The 23,593-nt window shown below is 38.6% G+C and overlaps 2 protein-coding genes across 4 annotated transcripts in view; one reads left to right on the top strand and one right to left on the bottom strand.

Annotated features, from left to right (window-relative positions):
• Positions 1–18,559, top strand: part of LOC126377109 (protein phosphatase PP2A 55 kDa regulatory subunit) — a 33,058-nt gene extending 14,499 nt beyond the window's left edge. For both annotated transcript variants that reach the window (XM_050024770.1, XM_050024771.1), the window contains exons 3-10: positions 813–1,013; positions 3,611–3,747; positions 6,134–6,308; positions 7,248–7,311; positions 8,552–8,699; positions 9,454–9,660; positions 10,408–10,537; positions 10,816–18,559. In XM_050024770.1, the coding sequence (XP_049880727.1) occupies positions 813–1,013; positions 3,611–3,747; positions 6,134–6,308; positions 7,248–7,311; positions 8,552–8,699; positions 9,454–9,660; positions 10,408–10,537; positions 10,816–10,941 (1,188 nt within the window). In that variant the 3' untranslated portion in view covers positions 10,942–18,559. The remainder of the gene's footprint in view (positions 1–812; positions 1,014–3,610; positions 3,748–6,133; positions 6,309–7,247; positions 7,312–8,551; positions 8,700–9,453; positions 9,661–10,407; positions 10,538–10,815) is intronic.
• Positions 18,560–18,910: 351 nt separating this feature from the next.
• The window catches only part of LOC126377029 (ABC transporter G family member 20-like), a 79,680-nt gene continuing 74,997 nt past the window's right edge, over positions 18,911–23,593 (bottom strand). Inside the window, exons 14-17 of one of the 2 annotated variants that reach the window (XR_007567780.1) lie at positions 22,667–22,820; positions 21,948–22,146; positions 19,465–21,146; positions 18,911–19,401 (exon numbers count right to left, since the gene is read on the bottom strand). Coding sequence is in view for 1 of the 2 variants with exons in the window: in XM_050024644.1 (XP_049880601.1) it covers positions 20,932–21,146; positions 21,948–22,146; positions 22,667–22,820 (568 nt within the window). In the remaining variant the exon portion in view is untranslated. Of the gene's footprint in view, positions 21,147–21,947; positions 22,147–22,666; positions 22,821–23,593 lie in introns of both variants that reach the window. The other variant, XM_050024644.1, reaches the window with a different exon arrangement.

The following is a 23,593-nucleotide window of genomic DNA, read 5'->3' on the forward strand; positions in this document are numbered from 1 at the left end:
ATAGTAGGTAACTAATTACCTAATCTGTGGTGGTTGTGTTAGTTGGTTGTTAGTTATTCTAATGACAACAAAGAATACAATTATTTACTGTTTCAACTGTTTTAGGTAGATAATGGCCCTGATTCCTATGAGTAAATGAATGAATAACCCGGTCGAATCAAAAAGGTATCTCGCTGGTAACTTAATTCTGTCGGTTGTTTTAGATTTCTGCTTAAAATTGACGTGTATTCCATAAATTTTATGCCTGTTGATTATCCGTCCATTTAAGAATAAGAATAAAATAAATTTATAATTTACGATAGACAGAGAAAGAAATAGGATCGGTTCGTAGTGCCTACTTTGTAGGCCGCGCCGCCGCCGCGCCGCCGCCGCGCCGCCGGCGTGCGGCGCGGGGCGGGCGGAGCGGGGCGTGCGGAGCGGGGCGCGCGGCGCGGTGCGTGTGGCCGTTGACCCGTTCGAGCAGCTGTTGTCTCCATTACATCGAAAATTTTCGATAATTTGTCATTATTGTTTTTTTTATTGAAATTTGGGTTCTATGCAGCTAAAAGCACAATATGGAATTGAAAATAATTAAAAACAAAACTCAAAATTTCATGAATTTTGCGACGGAAAATTCCACTAGATATTAACTCAGAATCATGGTCTGAATCATCCCTTTCAGTATTCGTTACGATGTCACTAACACCCGGTATATATATATATATATATATATATATATATATATGTCTATGTGTATGTGTGTGTGTGTGTGTCTATGTTTTGATGGTGAGATTTTTTTTTAATTATTTTTTTTGTTCTTGTTTTGTTTCCAGAGGGACCCGGCATCGAAACAGTGCGTTCCGAAGAAGGGCGAATACAACGTGTACTCGACGTTCCAGTCCCACGAGCCGGAGTTCGACTACCTGAAGTCGCTGGAAATCGAAGAGAAGATCAACAAGATACGGTGGCTCAAGAGGAAGAACCAGGCGCACTTCCTGCTTTCCACTAACGACAAGACTATTAAATTATGGAAGGTCAGTTGTGTAATTTTTTCCTTAAATCATAGTATAATAACATAATGACGTCTTATAGTGTGTTATGTAAGTCTAGTCTGTTTGTTAAAATTAAATTAAGTTCCGTGCAGTCTATCTATATTCGATTTGAATTGAAAACCGCGTAAGCCTCTTTGAAAAATCGCATTCAAGGCGGTAAAAATGACCACATCGAAGCAATTCATCTAAGAAAGCAATATTGCTATTTGACATTTGTTAGAATTGCACACTTAATTTTATATCGCAAATTGCTTTCTTAGATGAATTGCTTCGGTCAAAGTACAGAATCTCGCAATCGACACACTAGTTTTAATCTAGGTGAAAAATTGTGGTCTAAATTTGTATCTAAGTTATGTCAGGGTTATTACTGAGCCGCCAAAGGCCCCTGACATGGCTCATGTAACAATTACATTCATCAGTAAGTAGTAACCGGGACCAACGGCTTAACGTGCCGTCCGAAGTACTAATCATCTTACTTTCGGACAATCAGGTGATCAGCCTGTAATGTTCTAACCAAACTAGGGATCACAAAGTGACATATCAACAAGAGGGTGAGCCACTGGACCTTACTTAGAAAACTGATGAACTAAAGTATTCCAATAGCAACTTGAGAAAAGCAGATGTCTTCAGAGTAATTAGCATCGTACACCTGTTTAAATAATTGCAAAGACAATACACTTTTAAGTTTACAAATGGCTACAGAAATTACAGGCAATCGACTTTTGATGTTGAATATTAAACATCGCAAATAATACCGACACGAACTGTCATTCAGTTGACGTCACAATATACAAAGGTCATAGACCTCAAATAAAGCACTTTCCTTAAACATACAAATTACTCTCCGTTTATGATAACATTCCACAGATATAGGACGAAACAGATAATACAAGTAACTATTTTGTGTTTAAAAAGGAGCTAGGTTAGGTGGCAAGTCGCCCGGTTAATATGTGGCCTACGGGCGAGTTTACACTTTTGATATTTGATGAGGTTTGACCAGTTTACTATGAACGAAGAATGAAGAGGTAATTTAGTCTTAAAATGTTGTGAATTATATTTTCTAAGTGGGAAAAGGCCATATTACCCCTTCATTCTTCGTTCGGAGTAAAGTGGCCCAGTCTCATCAAATCATTCAGGCGAGTAGACTATCAAAAAGTATAAAAGTGTAAACTCGCCCGCAGGCCAAACATTCAGTGGGCGACTTGGCAAACTTTTTTTACTTTGAATGAGAGATCAATCAAATCAAATCAAATATACTTTATTGCACAGAACTAAAATTTCAACAATCAGACATAACACATGAATACAGTACAATTTGGGCGGCCTTATTGCTCTAGAGCAATTTCTTCCAGGCAACCAACAAGATAAAGGATTTAATATCAAAACTGATTACAAATAGTCTCTTGATTACTTGTTGCTACTCCCACCTCTTTGTTGAACACGAACTTAAGTTTATGCATGCTTAGTAGGTCAATTTGTAAGTTAGTTATTATGTAATGAGACCAAGCAACCAACAGAACTAACCCATAATATGATAATACAAGCGATACTCCATTATAAATAGAATGCTTGAATTGGGTACAGTACAACGTGCTACCCTAAATGGGTGTGGTGAGACATTGTGATCACAAATCTGTATTGTCGCCTTCCATAGATTGTTAGGTCTATGGAAAACCCGGTGTTATGACTGCGTATTCAAATGTCGTGCGAAACTTTTCCTTGATAATGTTTGTCATAAGTAATATTTGTTTCCTTAATATTGTTTTAGTGTATGTTTTTTTTTAATATTTTTATTGTCGCGGAACTGTACGCTGATGAGTGAATGAGGCGAAGTGCGACAATAAGAATCACCATTAAGGTTAAAGATAATATAAGGCAACTTAACAGACGCAGAATCCGTAATAGCTCTCTTCGGACAACCATACCATACATACCTACATCAGTAAGTAGTAACCGGGTCCAACGGCTTAACGTGCCTTCCGAAGCACGGATCGTCTTACTTTCGGACAATCAGGTGATCAGCCTGTAATGTCCTAACCAAACTAGGGATCACTAAGTGATTTTTGTGATATGTCCCCACCGGGATTCGAACCCGGGACCTTCGGATCGTGAGCCCAACGCTCAACCACTGGACCACCATGTTTATATTAATTGATTTTTGATCTTGGGTTTTCTTTTTTTTTTTTTTTTTTTTGTGTATTGATTTCCGTGTGGTTTCTGTCCTGTGTTGAATGTAATGTACCTGTCTGTCTGTGTCTGTGGTGTCCGGAAGTAATAAATGTGTCTTACTTTCCAACCAACCCACCAACCAATACCAATACCAACCACCAATACCAATTACCCAATTGGTAATTACCAGTTACCAATTATTATTTATTTCAATCAATCAGTAATACTTTATTGCACAACGACATATACAATGGACATAAACATACGATTAAAAACATAAGTACGATTAAACATACGATTAATAGGCGGCTTATTTAGTAAGATGATCCATGCTTCGGAAGGCACGTTAAGCCGTTGGTCCCGGTTTAGTTTGGTATTAAACATATTATTTTGTTTTTTTTTTTATTTAGGTGTCAGAGCGGGACAAGCGCGTGACGGGGTACAACACGCGCGAGGAGGGCGGGCGGCCGCGGGACCCGGCGCGGATCACGCAGCTGCGGGTGCCGCAGGTGCGGCCCGCCGAGCTCATGGTGGAGGCCAGCCCCAGGTGAGTGCTTGCTTCATGGCTACAACACGCGGACCTGACGGTCTAAAAAAAAAGAATTATCAAAATCGGTTCATAAACGACGAAGTTATCCGCGACCATATATATATAGTATATAATAACCTATAGTATATAATATATATATATATATATTAATATCACACACACACATACACATCATCCGTCCCTTTCCTTTTCAACGGATAAGAAAATGACAGGTAGAACTTAAAATAAAATTACATGGCGTCTGCAGGAATTAGCACCACTGTGAGGCTTGACTCTCACTGTGAGGTCGCAGGTTCGAATCCCAACACGGGCCTAAACCATTGATTTTTTTAGTTTGATATAGAATTTATGTTTTGTATTCATGACAGGAAGCGGCGGAGGGAAACGTAGACCACGCCGGCGGGGTCGGTTTTCGCTTCTAAAGCTAGGATCGTCTAAAAAAGTCGTGAAATGTTTAGCCATTCAATTGTATGAACCGAGTGGGTGTTAGTATCAATTCAGTGATCGTAAAATCAATTAACTTGACCCTTGTTATTACGGGCGCCATATTCTTGATATGACGCGTCCACCGCGTTATTTGTAATAAATAGTGGTGATAAATTCGTATATTGAACGTAAAATATGAGCTTAGCTTTATAGCTTAGTTAAGCTGCTCGTTTGCCAAATAACTAGTATGCGTTTGATTCCCGATCGGGGTAAATAAAGACTCGAAATAGACTATAGGGTCTAAAAAGGGGTGTTGAAGTAATTTATACCTGTCGACTACCTGTCCCTTTCTTTTTCGGCGGATAGGAAAATGACAGGTATATCTTAAAATGAAAATTAACCTAACGACATGGCTTATGAACATATGTTATTATAATTTGAAGGACTATTTTAAACATAAAAATAATTACATTTTGTAATAAGTATAATTTTTAATATACCATTTTTTTTAATATTTGTACGCCTGCATGCAGGCCGAACACATCACAACATTGTTATGTAAATTATTAACCTTTTTGTATTTTATGTATTCTCGCAAATAAATTGATTTGATTTAAAATGAGATGGTATCTACAGGAATCAGAGCCAATATTTGTATAAGCTAATATTCATTATCTCCGACCCACTTATTCAAACGGTAACTTAATAATATTTTTCAATAACTCTTCTATATTAATTAAATAATCTGAAGTGTTGTGGTGCAATTTCCCCTATGTAGTCAATATTTATTATCTAGCCTCTATTTGCATTGATAAGCGCTAATTTCATTATTCATTATGGGGGTGCAGTGTCCCTACTTGAACAGTACTTATTTAGCATATATTGAAATGTATTCATTTTTTATTCCTAATGGGCAATTATTGAGAGATTTCTTATTTCATTGAGAACGGAAGAGGCAAGATGATTGACAATTAATAAGACACGACGAATTTATTAAAAACATACAAGGGAAGCTACAAGGAAAGAGAGGAAGGGGAAGACCAAGAAGAGCTTACATGGAACAGATTAAGGAGAAGGCAAATGTCGTGCCTTATAAGGGAAGGAATTGGTCTTTGATAGACAAGAATTTAGAATGCTACACCGTCAAGAGCGTGGCTCTTAAATTAGTGATGATGAATGGGCAATTAACTTCTTTACTAAATTCTCTTGAGATATTTGTATGCCAGTCCCATGGCAGTGCATACTGATATATGTTTAATGTTACATAATGACTAATAAGATGTTATTGACGTATGTACACAAATAAATGATTTTGTATATGTATTTGAAATTATAATGTGGGTAACTTATATAGGCCACAGGTTCGAAACCAAGACATGCCTAAACCTAAAAATGTTTGGATCATAAATGATTATCACATGGTCAGCGGTGAAGGAAAACATCGTAACAAAACCCACATTCCCGACAAATGCATTTTCGGAGGTATGTGACCTAAGCTGTATTGGGCTGGTTTCCTCTTCGCTGGTTGGAAGTTCAGACAGGCAGTCGCTTCTGTAAAAAACCGGATCTGTCAAATCGTCAGGTTAGGTAAGCGGACCCTGTGAAAAACTTGATAATGCTAGGTAGATGATGGTAACTTATATACGTATCTATTTATGGTATAGTAATTAATAGGTTCGATAATGGTGTCCTTGTTTACTAATAAAAAAATAAAGTGATTTTTGTGTTATGTCCCTACCGGGATTCGAACCCGGCACCTCCGGATCGTGAGCCCAACGCTCAACCACTGGACCACGGAGGCCGTTACAGTGTCGTTACACGCCGTCGCTTGTGACAAGACGCGCAAGACACTTTTTTAAAGAGATTGGTTGTCATTTTGTTACAACAACACACATAGACCTCGGTCTATGGTTTGAGTTATCTTTTAAGCTAATTTTTGACCTGTTGTCCTTCACAGACGGATATTCGCGAACGCGCACACATACCACATAAACTCGATCTCGCTTAACTCCGACCAGGAGACGTACCTGTCCGCGGACGACCTCCGCATCAACCTGTGGCATCTCGAGATCACGGACCAGAGCTTCAACATCGTCGATATCAAACCCGCCAATATGGAGGAGCTCACTGAGGTAACGCTTTCTTATTTTCTTCACTTCTTCTTCTATCGTGTGGGTTATGAGGTGGATGACCAACCTCATCGACCCTGGTGTCAGGGTTATTATTGAGCCGCCAAAGCCGCCTGACACGTACTTACATCAGTAATTCGTAACTGGGACCAACGGCTTAACGTGCCTTTTCTTCACTTTTCCCGCGCTTTTTTGTCTATCGCTTTTTTTAAGCTTTATTGGGCGGAAGGCAAGAGGGTAACCATTGCCCTATTTTTCCTTAAAAAGTAGCATGGTGCTACACCGACAAGAGCGTGGCTCTTAAATAAGTGATGATGAGGCTTCATTTACTTATGACAGGTTCGCATTTGACCAAAATCTCACCTGTAGCCGTAGCATGGAGCTCACATATCGCGTTTTTTCTTTTGGCAAATGGCATTAACTACTTGGCCGGACTAATGAGCGCTGAGGGATCTCTACCAGTACAAAATTTAAGACAACAGGCCTAAGCGTCCCCTGTTGGGCGCGAACCTCGGCTCAGGGCGTCGTCTGAGGGGATAATATTTGAAAGAATTAATCGTTGAATGAGAGGGAAACCGCATATCGCGTGCGATGCCATATACCAACTAACGTTATTGGTTTCCGTGCTTCAGCTACAGATGATATATTTCATTATAGCTTCATTAATTTGCCAATATAACAGAAATATTGTATACAGTCAAGTTGCGAAAGAGACATCAGGGATATGTACAGTCATGAGCAATATAATGTACCCACTTTAAGACTCTGTCGCACTAACATATTTGACATTTAGTGAGACTTACAGTCCAATTTGTCAAAAAAGTTAATGTGACATGGTACCAAAGTGTATACATATTAATGCTCGTGACCGTATATGCCTGTCAGCGGTCGTAATCAGGCTATTTTGTAAGATTTGAGCTAATTTACAATATTGAATTTCAGGTTATAACCGCAGCGGAGTTCCACCCGACTGAATGCAATCTCTTTGTATATTCTAGTAGTAAGGGTAAGTCAAACATTATTTATAATTCAGCATTGGGGATGTGATTCTCGCCTGAAATCCGAATTGGCGCCCGAAGGACGTAATATACGATCCTGACGACCCGATTACTCTTAACTATAGAGGCCAATCAGCTTGCGACAACAAACACTTCAGAATCCCGATACCGACTCCGCCGGCGTGGTCGACTATTTCTCTCATTCAGCGCATATCGCTATCGACCCACTAGGTTCATATATAGGCTGATCGAGGCCTATGCTCCGCAGTGGGACGTATATAAGCTCGTCTATAATGGTCGAGCCAGAACATACGACTATAATCTAATTGGGGTAGTCAGAGGTACACTTTGAAACCATGTCACATTAAGTTTTTTGACAAATTTAAACCGTAAGTCTCGTTAAATGTCAAATATGATAGTGCGACAGGGTTCTAAAGTGGGTACATGATATTGCTCATGACAGTACATCCATCGCAAGATGAACGCAAGTACCCACACCTCACAGAGTTTCTGTTAGACCAACGTGATAGGTATTGCCGTCTATAACGGTCGAGTTGAGTTAGTGAAAACTGCACTTAAGATAATAACTCATTGGTGCAAGTCCAGTACATATGTTTTAGTATTATTTTTATTTAAAATCCAAATATACAATTACATGAAATTCACACATTGCGATACTGAAACCCTTGGAAAGTTTAAAGTGTATCAAGTTCATCTTTAGCAATAATAGTCTTCAATAACACTTGGTACAAATTCAAATTCAAAAATATCTTTATTCAATAGGTAACATAGTTACACTTTGAATCGTCAATTTTACATAACGAACGTCTCATCCGCCTAAAACTACTGCAGCTTCTCACAACGTGTATAGCCGGGGAAAAGAAGCTGCAAGAAAAACCTCGGCACAGGGCCCTAGACGTTCTTTAAAATAAATAAATAAATAAAATATTTTTATGGGTAATCTGATGCAGTTGTAATAACAATTCAACATAAAAAGGGAGGCTAGTAATTAATAATTGTTAAACAACAGGCATTGGCGAGTGTAAGCGAGATGTTAGATTAGGTAGCTTTGCAATGACGCGGTACAGTGAATGCAGTCGCCTGTCATTTACATTTACATTAAACATTTGCGACAAGAATAACACCCACCATCGTTTTTAGTACAATCAAATAGACGTTGCATTTGTTCGAGCCGGCTCTTTGAGTCGTTTCTCTAAGTGGGTGGTGAGTGACTTGTGGTGGTTGCAGGCACGATCCGCCTGTGCGACATGCGCGCGGCCGCGCTGTGCGACCGGCACGCCAAGCTGTTCGAGGAGCCCGAGGACCCGCATGCGCGCTCCTTCTTCTCCGAGATCATCTCCTCCATCTCAGACGTCAAACTCTCCAACTCGGGCAGGTGGGTACATGCCCCGGAATAGAAAGAAAGAAAATCATTTATTTTAGAAATAAGTAGGTGGTACACAGAATAGAATAGTGAACAAAATACAGAATTAAACGTTATCTCTAAAAAGGGACGTCAGCTCAGCAAGAATACAAGAAAGAGATTGGAAAAGAAAGGATCCATGAAAAATTAAGTCATTATCTCCCTAGCATTATCGCGTTTTCACAGGGTCCGCTTATCTGATCTGAAGATTTGACAGGTCCGGTTTTTTACAGAAGCGACTGCCTGTCTGACCTTCCAACCCGCGAAGGGAAAACCAGCCCAATAGAGGTTAGGTCACATATCTTCGAAAATGTATTTCTCAGGAGTGTGGGTTTCCTCACGATGTTTTTCTTCACCACCGAGCTCGTGCTGAACATTTATGATCCAAAAAATTCGACAATCACTGGTTTAGGCCTGTGCTGGATTCGAACCTGCGATTTCAAAGTGAGGGGCAAGCGTTCTACAAACTGGGCTACCATGGCTCTCATGGAAAAATATTATCAGTCACATACTTTTGCGATGGAAAATTCCAAATCAAATCAAAATCTTTATTTGTTATTACAGTCTCTGTATTCACCGTGTCCACTTTATATCAACTCAGAATCATGGTCTGAATCATCCCCCTCAGTATTCGTTACGATGTCACTAACACCTTGAATATTAACGTATCGTACCGTACAAACCCTTCTGACTGCACGGAACACTTATCTGATTTTGTCCTTTTCAGATACATGATGTCGCGAGATTACCTAGGTTTAAAAGTGTGGGATCTCCGCATGGAGACGAAGCCAGTAGAGACATATCCCGTGCATGAGTACCTGCGCTCGAAGCTGTGCTCGCTGTATGAGAACGACTGCATCTTCGACAAGTTCGAGTGCTGCTGGAGCGGGGACGACCAGCGCCTCATGACGGGTTCCTACAACGGATTTTTCAGGTACATATTGGTGCTGATTCAAATTCAAATTCAAAAATATCTTTATTCAGTAGGTAACATAGTTACACTATAAATCGTCAATTTTTACATAACGAACGTCTCATCCGCCTAAAACTACTGGATTCCTGTAGACACCAAATCATTTTAAGTCATACCTGTCATTTTCTTATCCGCCGAAAAGGAAATCAGTCGATATTAGGTCGCACGATTATTTTCCATCTAACAATATATATAATATAGGCTCGGCGTTTGACCACAATCTCACCTGATGGTAAATGACGATGTGGTCAAACGCGAGTCTATATTACTTAAAAAATACTTCCCCACTGGGATTCGAATCCGGGACCTCCGGATCGTGAGCCCAACGCTCAACCACTGGACCATGGAGGCTGTCATCATTGATATACAATTACCGTACAATAAACATCATTGGACATTGAACATCAACGTTCAAAAAGTGGGACAAAAATTGGAGCACAAATAGCGATGCGTGGTCTGAATGTCTGTAAACGACCGAATGGATTTGTATAACCCAACCGTGTTACGAAGAACCACGCGTTTGATAGCTTTTAAACTATTGCTGTCTTTCTATTACAATAAGTGCAAGAAAGATATAGAGCTAGTTTTAGTCCTGTCAAATGAAGTTAAAATTAAGCTTGTGGTTGCCCGAATCGGCACCATTATTTGCCTTTGTTTACTGGAAGGAGCATCGGTACCACGACTGATGATGTATATCGTGGTGTGCAGGCTGTTCGAGCGCGGCGTGGGCGGCGCGCGGCGCGGCGAGCTGACGCTGGAGGCGGCGCGGGACGCCGCCGCGCGCCCAAGGCAGCCGCTGCGCCCGCGCAGGGTCGCCGCCACCGCCAAGAGGAAGAAGGTACGCCACGCACCTAATGTAACCGGCAGGGGCTTTTATTATCATCTGTCAATATCCTACAAGTAAACCTAGTTCTATAAATAGTATTATTCCTTATTCTATGCTACCGACACCCCGCGCACGACACTACAACCCATGAATCGTCTACATCTACGCCCGCAGTCCCTAGTGAGAAGGGCCTAAATAAATTATCGACACCTTTGATTAGCGAGTGCACAACTCTACCAATGATGATCATATTTAATTATTTACCAGAAAATAAATTTGTCAATCCACAGGACGAAATAAGCGTGGACTGTTTGGACTTCAACAAGAAGATCCTGCATACAGCGTGGCACCCTCACGAGAGCATCATCGCAGTAGCGGCCACCAACAACCTGTTCATCTTCCAAGATAAGTTCTAGCCTCCCGCCTAGCGTATCTAGCCTAGCCTAGTAACGAGGACGTTAACTAACAGCAGACGGTAGAAGGGAACCAACTTGCAATCAACGGTAGACAGAAAAATCACTGCAATCAAAGGACGATACAGCCGTGAGGAATTGTATCGTTCAACGGAGCTAAGAAGGTGGTGGATGACCTAACCATAATGTCGGGATGCAGACGACAAGTAATACATAATGTTTTGTCTGGTATCTCGACAGATCAAGGATTGAGTGAGGTTAAAATAGTGAGAATTGAAACCATGGATTTCACGGCAAAGGACTTAATATTTGAATGTTTTTTTTTATTAATTTTTGGTTAGGAATGTAAAGTTGTGATGTTCTACAAAAAAGATTAAAAAAGCTGTAGGAACTTGGCAGTAGCGAAAATATGTCAGCAGTTGTCATTTGTCAGAAAAAGACAAAAACAAGATGGCGTAAAAATAGCCGCCATTTTTGTATTTACACCAGTGTTACCAGCAGAAAATTTACTACTACTATTTACTAACTTATTCTACTATGGTCATAGCTCTCAAGTCCTACTAATTGTTATATTTTAAAACATATTAAGAAAAGCATACGCGCCAAAATTCGACATTCTTTTCTGTAGAACGTCACAATTGTAGGAGAACTTAAAAAGAGACATTGTGCATACGTAAGGGTTACTACAGCAATAGATGAGGTCTTAAATGTACTGTTATGTGCTATTTCATTCTCTTGTAAGAGTTGTGGCATTGACAGATGTTCGTGAAATGTATAAAAGCAATAAGCCATACACTGGCATGAAAATATCGAAAGTATTACAAAATATAGATACACGAAAAAAAAAAACCATTTTCATTATTTACTTATCATGCAAAAATGCCTCTAAAAATTTAATAGATTTTATTCAATCGCGCATGACCTCTGGTCCTAGTAACAACAAATATTGAGGGAAAACGGGTTATTTTTCGAATTTCAAATTGAATTTTTGTATTGATCTCAAAAAAAATCTGTCAGATGTCAAAAAGTTTAAATTCAGTATGTAACACAAAAAGTAAGATATGACTGATAAATCCTACGGGATTTTGTTCTTAATTGGATGTATACGATGGCGTTTTGAAGAGATCGTGTGTTTAGGTTTGTATAACTAGCGAGATAAAAAGGAATGTAAAGTTACAATAAGTTGCAAATATTTTTACACAAAATTGTTTGTCTTTCAAGTATATTTGACATTGACAGTGTAGGGGTAACCCTGATCATTGAACTCACAACCTACACGAGAGAAAAGGAAGTGAGTCGAGTAAAATCAAATGTTTTTATGAATTATATCTCATACAATTTCGTACTATATCGAACCCTTCACCAATACTTTTGACTACTAGTTATAGAAACTTCACACGCTGTCTCTAGCACTGCAACACAACTAAAAAAAATATGTAAAGAGATAATGCATTAAATGCTCCTTAGTCTCAAAAGAAAATGAATAAAAAAATGATTGTAAGGAAAATGCCGTCGAAGGTTAGTGTAGTCCTCTTTACTTCGGGCTAGTGTTACAAGTCATAGCAATGGTAGCTGTCGATTGAGTTTAAAAGAGTGTATAATATAACATACCATTTACAGCCAATATTGTCCCAGTACTGGTAGAGGGCATAGAAAAAAAAAAAAAACTATTGGACTTGAAATGTATAGTCAAACCGTAATATTTATTTCTTTTGTTATACTTTGGTTGTAACGCCAAATTCCAATTATATAGTGGGAACTCAACTCAAGATCTTAGAGATGTGATATTAAAACAAAGCTAATCTTCGTTCACTGCCGGGCGTAGGCTTTCTTTCAACATTGAGACAATTTGGGGAAACTACAGCAAGACGCTAGTTATCAACATAAACACAACAAATATTGTGGAATTCGAATAGAAGTAGCTTATTTAACTTCTCAGATAACTCTCGCAATATTTGTCGTAGGTTTTTCGCGTCTATGTAGTTTATAAACGCGACTTTACAGTGGATGGGAGTGACTAGTACGGTCACCACGAGTACTAGTATGTACACACTTTGAAACCATGTCACATTAACTTTTTTGACAAATTAAACCGTAAGTTTCGTTAAATGTCAAACATGATAGTGCGACAGGGTCCTAAAGTGGGTACATGATATTGCTCATGACTGTACAGGAAATACACTCGACTAGTCTGTTTGTCGGCTTATTAGCCATTTTGTGGTCACACTTCTGTCTAAACTTGTTTGAAGAACCTGTGCCCTAATAGCATTTAGTCACTCTTCGTTTTTACGTAAACAAATATTAAATATTATCACTAAAGATGCAATTTCACATTGAAGTTACATTATTTTCATTCAAACATCACAATTTATCATAATGTTACTATCCTCTTGTAAAGTACTATTGACAGCTATCAATGTAGTTATATTGTTAAATCGTGTTGTGTCGTATTGTATGGAATTAAACTAATAACATTATGTATATACAGTTTTGTATTGGCCTTAACTGGTAATTAAAAAATGTATTGAAGTCAAATTGATATAGGTTTGAAATTCCCATCTGCGGTTCTCCTATATTCATTATAATAAGATATCAAAGCTACTTAGTTTAAATAAGAGAAAACAATGCAATAATATCGATTACTAAAGTTGTTATAAGTTACTCAGTAAATAGTTCCATACAATATTTTTCCATACAACATTTCTCCATACATAATTTTTCCATACAATACGACAGAACGCACGCTAGCTAGAATCGTAAGTCCGTTACTTGATAATTTATACGCTTTTCATACTTAAGGTTCTAAGCGTAAAATAAGTATTTATTGTTAAATAAAAAAAAATGAAAAACAAGTTGATAAGGTGAAGCTCGACCTTGAATATGAGATTAGTTAGGTATATCAAAATGATATCGAATGGATATTAAAAATTTGTCGCCTTAAAGTTTTGACAAACCTGTTCCTTTTGTAGAGTAGCTATATTTGTTTACGTTTTGTCTATCAATTTTAACAAAATACTCGAATAGTTTGCCTATTCGGTGTTTCTCGAATACTATCTTGGCGAGACACCAAGGCTAATAGTACATAGGAGACTAATAATATTTCAATAATCTTGAAATCTTCACTTCTTCAGTTTCATATAGACAAGACTGTTGATAAATATAGCATATTCTTGGTTTGGATAGTTTTTGTTAAGCGTTTAGGTCACAGTTGTATGCAAAATGCGTGGCTCTGGCTGCCCCGTTATCGCTTACGAGCGTGACTATCAAATAAACGAGTAACCTTAGATCTTTTTAAATGCATAGTAAAAGCAAGCTTTAAATATGACACAGTATAAATAAGTAGGAATAAAATAATCAATTTTTTTTCAATAAATCAGCACATCATTGATTTATGTCAGTTGGGCTGGTCTATAACGGCCACATTGAAGCAATGAGGGACATTTCAAGCTACGTTCCTTAAAAAACAATATAGATGGTATGTCGTAGTGAGTTTGGCGCGAGTTCAGATGGTTCCGAACATTCCGATATCAAATACATAAACAAGCGGCAAAGAAAGAGGGTAGACAGATATGTCTGCCCGTAGAAAATTATGGATCTACATACTCCACTCCAATCTCATCAGTCATCCCGTGATCATGGCACTTGCAACAGTGTCGAAATATCGGGAGTCTCATATCCCTACTTTAAACGCGGTAAGAACCCGTTATTATGTGTTTTAATTATGATAATAACCGCGTAAACTGTATGCATTGGTTGGCACTGTACAGATTTGCCTTCGTTTAACCTTGTAATTTGCATCTATAATCGTTGTTTTGGGTATAGATGACCCTTTTTATTACACTCAGGCACTGATTATTATTATGATCAAAATAAAGAGAAGCAATACAGGTAGCAACATAATTCTATACAATATCTGATCCAAATATCGAGCAATAATTATTTTTATATATGCGTCTGCCATTAGATTACAGTTTTGAATAATTATGTACCAGAGCAATGAGAGAATAGGTAATTATCACGTTAAATCTGTGCAACGCTATCTGTATTGTTTCTGGGGAACGTAGTCTAGAAAATTCCTCATTCATCTAAACAGCAATATGGCAATTTGACATTTGCGCATGTAAAAGTAATTTGTGCAAGAATAGCAATATTACTTTTTTAAATGAATCGCTCCGATGTGGCTTTGTTACTAACCTTCCAGATCATAAATTAGTCAAAGGCTTAAGGCGACAAATCTAACAAAATTGGTGTTCGTAAAACCTAAGGCTAAAGGAATTTATGAATATCAATATTGTCCACCGTTTTGTTAGAGGCGATTCATGTAGTATATGCAAGTTCTAATTATACATCTCTTTAAGTAATCTTGAGTAAAGATCTTGTAAAGAACATAAGTTTCAACTATATCCCAATTGGGGTAGGCAGAGGTACATCCATCGCATGATGAACTGAGTCAGTGGGTGAGGTGTGGACCTCACCAACCGTTCTGTTAGACCAACGTGATAGGTGAGCCGTATCGCCGTTTATTCTAGTATAAGCAGATGGTTTTCGTACGTTTGACAAACTTACATTGACCATCCGACTTCTATCAAATCTTATTTAGCCTAACTGATCCCACTGCTGGGCAAAGATTTCCCTTTGATCTTTCATCATAATAACATCAGTAACGTACATACATAGACAGCCTATAATACGTCCTACTGCTGGGTACAGGCCTCGCGGATGGAGCATACTCCACCACGCTGCTCCACTGCGGGTTGGTGGGATAACATCGGTAAATGGTTTTAAATAGGCTACTTGATAACTTAGTCACATGAGATATTTTTTGCGAAACGTCAAAACGAAAGTTTTCTTTAGAGTTTGTATGGAAATACTGCCCTGTGACGTCATCAATAAAAGCGGTCAAACGTCGTACTCATTGTTACTCAATTCATGAATCAAATTCGAAATTAAGTCGAAAAGTAAAATTAGATTAATTTTGGTCAACTTAGACTGGCTTCTGAGCTAGCATTTTGTAATTTATCTTCAACACAGTCAAATAACCTTTTACTTGATTGCTATATGAATCGCCGCTACCCTCAAATAATACATACGTAATAATGGAGCGCCCGAGTGCGACCTTTCATTCGTAGGCCCGTGCCTTACACTGTATGTAATGTTTTGTTATTTTTATTTATTATTTACTATACTTTTGTGATTGTTTACTATGAATTCTTCAGCTAGGCAACATCTGCTGGGGTAGAGAGAACGGAATGATTGCTGGAAACTATTTTTATTGTGACTTTGTTTATATAGTGGGTGCTTTTTAGATGAAATGATCTGAACGGATTTTAGGGCGAAATTTTGTCTTTTTTTTTTAATTTTCAATAATAATATTGTTGGTCAAATCAAAATTTTAAAGATACAATTTGTTAAATAATCAGAAACATACGTAACTTCGTCACATACAATTAGACGTTTAATTGAGTCTAACTTGGTCTAAATTAACATATTACACTAGCGGCGATGCCGCGCTGTGCAGCCACTGATAGGCGTTGGACCAGGTAAGACACAGACCTACCACCTTACAAATAAAAAATAAACCAGGGATGAACGTGAGCTTAAGTATTTGTCAGCCAAGCAAAAATTGAATCAAATTATCATACAATTCAACTGAACTTTGCTTGGCTGTCAAATACTTAAACCCACGTTCATCCCTGGTTTTATTTTATTTGTAAAATTTAAATAAAACTTACGATTACGTATATAAAAACAATAAATGTGACAAGTTCATAATGATGTTAAGATCGTTTTATTTAATGCGTACTCTACTTTTGAACAGAGGAAAAATATCAGTTGCATTGCTATTTTGTAATATAGAACAATGTCTGACTTAAAACAGCATTTGAAATGAAATAAGAAATGCCATGCAACTGATTGAACAACAATAAAATAGTAAATATGTCACAATAACAAATCTTACTTCTCGAAGCCTCCAAGAGATAAAATGAAATTGTAATCGGTACCTTGGGATTCATTGGGCATAAATTACTTACGGAAACATTTCGATTTCTATGTGATTTTGTTTAATAATGTACGTGTAAGGAAGCTTAACAGTATCTAAAATAAAAAATGTAAATATAGCGAACGAATGGAGGCCTGAACAATATATAAATATAGAAATATTTTGTCACAACATGTATGTACAGAGTTGTTATATATTTTGTACTTTGTGTAAAGCTTGATAAAGAAAATTATGTTCATTAATATTTGAAATGAAGTTTTTGATCGTTTCCGTGTTTAGAACGATGCTCCGTGTGAACTCCAGTTAGGAACAAGTTTATGAACAAATGTAGTTACTATGAACTAGCGTTAGACAGACTTACACTAAGTTAAGGTGTTTAGTGTAGGTTTCACTGATACGTTCCCATTAAAGACTAAGGAGATATGCAATAATATAGTCGTCTCGTTCGCACTCTGCGATCCCTGATGCGAGCGGAACAACAGATCCGTTGTGGCAGTTGTGGCGACTGCTTGGTTGTAACATGTTTCTAACTTCAGTCCGCACGCACGGGCGGTATTGGCTGTATTCAGGCACTTCCATTGCTTGTGTCTATTACCATAATCTCCGTATTTTTTTTTGATGTTGATCGATTTGTATAGGATGTGTTAAGTTTTAGTTTTTTTTTCCTTTTTGTAAGGGGCCCAGTCAATTCCTCACGCGGGCTAGTTATAAGCGAACACTGAATTCAGAAGCTATCTGCTACATACTTATTGGCCGATAGATAAGTGATAAATTAAATGTGTGATAATTATTATAATGTAACGCCTTCGCAGCTACGTTTCTTTGCTTCGGAAGCATAAACAGGAATTGACTACGTCCCCTGTGTCGATATATCAATGTAAAATAATGTGAGCTCTGTAGTGTAAATGCAAAGACAACGAGTGACAGGGACGGAGCGAGTGTGGAGCGAGTGCGCGACGCGTGCCCGGCGTAAGTTAAGTCTAGTTTATAGTTAGGCAAAAACTGTGAAATCGCAGAACAGTGAAACAAATAATCAGGTTTTTCTTTCCTGCATCGAGGGATCAACAGAGTTTGCTTGTGATAATCGCAATAAGCGGTGTGTTAGTGGTTTTTGGACTAAATTGAATGTGAATAGACGATGATTTTTTTTTGTGTACCGTTTTGATCCGGGGGGTCCTCGTGCGATTGTTGACAACGAATTGTGCTGTCGGCGCTGGGTCTGCGCGCTTGACCCGACACTAGCCTCTGATGCCGGTATATGAATTGTAACACTTGGCAATTTAACACGGAGTGAGCCAATCCCAAATGTATCACTGACGTTACATCTGACGTCATAATCAAAAGCAATATGTAACGTTTACACCCTCACAGTTTTTTACCAAACACTCCCTGTTAAATTGCCAAAACGCCGTAGAATATCACAAAATCATTGTTAAACACTTATGTATGTAATAACCGGTGTGAGAGCATAAATTGTAAATCACTGATATTGAAGTCTGTTGATGTGAAGCCCCGAGAAATATGGAATATGTGCCATGATGTGTCGGGCCAAATGCGCGGCAGGCACGAGAGTGTTGTTGAATCCAAAATATTTCCTATAATATAAATTTTTATATCTGACTATTGTGTTTTATTTTGTGAGAAATACCATTATTACATCAAATGGTTTTCCCTTCGCGGGTTGGAAGGTCAGACAGGCAGTCGCTTCTGTATAAAACCGGACCTTATCGCAAAATAACTTGTATTTAATATGACTTAAGTATATAAGTAGTTATTTATCTAGTCTGTGCTTTGTTTCAGTGTCGGTATAGTCAAATTAATCTATATGATTTTTGTTTGTTTTTATTAAAGAATGAACATTTTTAAAAGTTACATTTTTACAAGAAAAGAGACAGTCACACTCGATAATGAGGCCGGAAGAAAACATGTAATCCAGCAAAAGGAACTGTTGTGTGGAATAAAATTCACCACCTTTTGTAAACTCTTTATTCATAAATACCCACAAATCACAATAACGTGTATCACAAGACCCTTAGAGTACGGCAAATGTCTCGAACCATTCGGCAATCCAAGCCGAATTTGAGAAATGCTAAATATTCTTTAATAATAAGCTACAAATGGCGTACATTTAAAACAGTAATGAGGCCACATTAACATTATTGATTATTCCCAGTAGTCAGTCCCCTTTACCGCTGTCCCCCGTGGTGACAACTGGGAATTTTGTTCCCGCTTGTCACTTGCTACGACAATTGCTACGACCCCTTCCCAGGCGTCCATCACGACTTGTATGGAATACCTATTCTGTCTTCTACTACATAAAACTATTTGCTCGAGCAACATGCAAAAAGTACGATACAAATTACACACTCATTTTTTATCTACCCTACCCCTTTTTTGATCTAACGTAACCCTCTTTTGATTTAAAGTAACCCTTTATCCCATATAATCTTTTTTGATCCAACCTAACCCTTTTTTGATCTAATTTAACCTTTTTTTGAGCTAACCCAACTCTTTTTTGATCCAACCTAACCCTTTTTTGATCTAACCTAACCTTTTTTTGATCTAACCCAACTCTTTTTTTAACTAACCTAACCCTTTTAGGTCTAACCCAACCCCTTCTTAATCTTGCTTAACTAAAAAGTTAGGTTAGACCGAAAATGCTGAAACTTCAGTTTGATAAGAAAGGATTAGGTTAGATTAAAAAGGGTTAGGGTAGATAAAAAAAATGTACAGCATTTTTTCGTGATGGTCTGGAGAAAACAGATAAATAAAAGTAGGTAATAGAATTAGGCCCTGCGCAGACGACAGACTATCCGTGACGCACTTTTTAGTCTGTGATAATATAACCTATGCAATTATATGCAGTAACGCACACGACGCGAAAAATGTCCGGCGCGTTACTGCATATAATTGCATAGGTTATATTTTCACAGACTAAAAAGTGCGTCACGGATAGTCTGTCGTCTGCGCAGGGCCTTAAAAGATACAAGATATACTCCAGCCATACCCCGGGGGACATTGCTAAAGGGGACTAATGGGAATAATCCAACGTCACTCAGTGTTGCCATAGCATAATTATACAATTTTCTCCCTATACTTAAACATTTATTATCCTACCTAACTTTTAGCCCTACATAAAAATAAATTCCATACGTAGCTTGACATTTTTATAATTATTTCCTAACACAATGGCTTGGCAGTAATATACTGCCAATCCAAGGCCTTACATAATATAAACACCTTTAAAAAATATAAAAATGTATAATAAACATTACCTAAACGCGGTATAAAATTGTAAAACCCGAGAGAGACGATAATATAATACCAAAAGCTATATACAGGCTACCCAGGGAGCTATTTCATAGCTCAAAACTAACAAAACGTAGAAAATAGTTTCGCTGTCTACATACACAGTTTCGTTGTTTATACAGGAGGCCAAATTGGCCCTCATTTAACCGTGATACCATTTAGAGCGTTAGGCTTACGATCTGGAGGTCCAGGTTCGATTCCTGATGGGGACATTGTCGAAATCACTTAGTCCTTTGTCTGGCAAGGACTTTTCAGACTTGAATTACCTGATTGACTGAAAAAGCATGATGATCCCGTGTTTCGGAGGGCACGTTAAGCTGTTGGTCCCGGCTTCTTATCGTGTGGGTTGTGAGGTGGAATACCAGCCTCATCAACCCTGGTGTCAGGGTTATGATTGAGCCGCCAAAGGCCCCTGACATGGCTCACGTAACGATTACTTACTTACATCAGTAAATAGTAATCGGGACCAACGGCTTAACGTCCCCTCCGAAGCACCCCCGGCCCGGCTATTAGCCGTAAAAAACCACGAATTTTCTGACAGGAAATTCCACTTGATATCAACCCAGAATCATGGTCTGAATCATCCCCCTTAGTATTCATTATGATGTCAGTAACACTCTGTATTATGTGACTTTAAAAATACTAACTAAATACTATTTATTTACATCACAATTTGTCAGTTCCTAAGTCTTTTTATACTTCAACCTAAGCAGGCATAAGGCTAGGGTGATGACAATCCAAGCTACAGTAACTAGGAATCCATTGTAGACTGAGGGGTCGGTGATGGTGTACCCTTTCTCCATGACATCTCTCAGGGACCGAGATGGAATGGTGAATGGTAGTGTCAGGGCGATGAACCGGAGACCGTCGGACATTGCTTCGAGTGGCCAGAGGATCCCTGAGGGAAGATGTTTTGTGATTAATTTTCAGGATGGTCGCAGTTGAAAGGTAATAAAAATGATAAAAATCCACACAGGTAAGACAAGGTGCATAGGTCACTAATACCTTGTATATACAGGGTGTTAGTGACATCGTAACGAAAACTTTGAGGGATGATTCAGACTTTGATTCTGAGTTGATATCAGGTGGAAATTTTCCGTCGCAAAAGTATGGAACTGAAAATAATAAAAAAAATCATGAATCTTCCGAGAGGAAATTCCACTTGATGGCTCAGAATCATGGTCTGGTCCATCCCCCACAGTATTCATTATGGTGTCACTAACACCCATACCTACTTGTATGGCTACCTGTATGTACTTAAAGTAAGTGACATCGTAACGAATACTAAGAGGGATGATTCAGCTCATTATTCTGAGTTAAAATCAAGTCGAATTTTCCATCGCAAAAGTATAAAATATAAAAAAAACCATTAAATTTGCGACAAAAAAATCCACTCGATATTAACTCGGAATCATGGTCTGAATCATCCCCCTCAGTATTCGTTACGATGTCACTAACACCCAGTATAGCGGGCGAAAATACAGTACTTACTAAATTAAATAAAGTACTTTTTTTATTAACCATAAATTCAGATACAATATTTTTATTTTTATACAAATTCAATTATTCCGCGGTAACGTTTAGGTACGTATCTGTGTGCCCATTGGCAAAGGCCTCCCCCAATCTATTCCACTCCTCTTTGCATTTAGCCGTTCTAGTCCAGGTTCTGCCGGCCACTCTGACGAAATAAAGTACTTACCACACAATAATATCATGGGGTAGAAACTGCCGGTGGCGACGAAGAAGGCAAGAGTGTAGCTGTTACAGTATATGGACAGGAGGAACCCGTAGCACATCCCACTCAGCCCCTGCAGGAAGAGCAGAGTCCCACTGGTGACCAGCGACCCACGCGTGGGAAGCCCGTACCCGCCGAATGCTAGGGCTATCATTTCCAGAGTCTGAAAAGAGAAAACAATAAGAGGAGTTTTTAGCGTTTTGATACATTCATAAGTATTATAATCGTTTGAGGAGCTTGGTGGCGCAGCGGTAAACGCGCTCGATCTGCGATTGTTGAAGTTAAGCAACTTTCGCAAAGGCCGGTCATAGGGTGGGTGACCACAAAAAAAAAAGTTTCATCTCGAGCTCCTCCGTACTTCGAAAGGCACGTTAAGCCGTTGGTCCCGGTTGCATTAGCAGTCGTTAATAACCATCAATCCGCACTGGGTCCGCGTGATGGTTTAAGGCCCGGTCTCCCTATCCATCCATAGGGAAGGCCCGTGCCCCAGCAGTGGGGACGTTAATGGGCTGGTGATGAAGTAAATTCATATTTTTTCTTTTTATTTTATTCTATTTTAATTTCATATTTGTGAGTTAAGGGTAGTGAAATTTGCGACGGAAAATTCCACTTGTTATCAACGTTACGATGTCACTAACACCCTGTATTTATAACGCTAGGGAGAAGATAATGATCGAACTCACTTGTATAAATATGACAGCGGTCTGCAGCGTGATGTGAACGTAGAGCATCTCCTTGGGTTTGACCCCGGCCACGGCGCTCCGCTCCCAGACGCCCTCCAGCCGGTCCGCTATCATCAGGTTGGACGTCACGATGGCCGGAAGGAAGAAGATTATGCTGAAGGAGAAAAAACGTTAAGGCTTCGGACAGTGTTGCCCAGTGTTCGGGTTATGAGCTGACCAGGCCGACCTGGAAATCTTTAAATAGACTCTCCGCACCCAGGTTGGCCGAAGTAAAGATAACCTGTCCAGGTGGGGTTTTCTCAACGGATAGGACCTGAGTTGCGTGTGTGGTGTTACGCCACAGACTTTGGCTCATCTAACATCTTGCCCCGGGTTCCGAGTGGCAAAATACTGGGCTGAAAAAATCTGAATGCCATCGAAACGACAAGTAGAAGTGTTGCCTACCTATAGGCCACTGTTGATAAATTATATCGATAGTTAATAAATAAACCAATAATTCCTGCAGACACATCCTAAATTTATTTTAAGTTATACCTGTCATTTTCTTATCCGCCGAAAAGGAAAGAGACGGCTAATCAACAGGCATAAATTTTATAACACACACGTCAATTAAAAAAAAAAATTATAAAATTTCACAATGGCCATTAGATGACAGAATTAAGTTGACAGCACACTTCATACGGGTAGCATAACTTGCATATCAGCGAGATGGCTGTTTGATTCGCCCGGGTTATTCATTTTAAAATTAACATCTGTCATATGTCTACCTTTTCTTTTCGGCGGATAAGAAAATGACAGATATAACTTAAAATTAAATTAGGTGTCTGCAGGAATCGGGGCCAGTGTCATATCACTGATTAGGTTAATCTACAATTGATCGCAATAGGAAAATAATGTCACTAACTACCTACGTTGATAGAAACTGGT

This window comes from Pectinophora gossypiella, chromosome 22 (genome assembly GCF_024362695.1).
Source record: "Pectinophora gossypiella chromosome 22, ilPecGoss1.1, whole genome shotgun sequence".
NCBI lineage: Eukaryota > Metazoa > Arthropoda > Insecta > Lepidoptera > Gelechiidae > Pectinophora > Pectinophora gossypiella.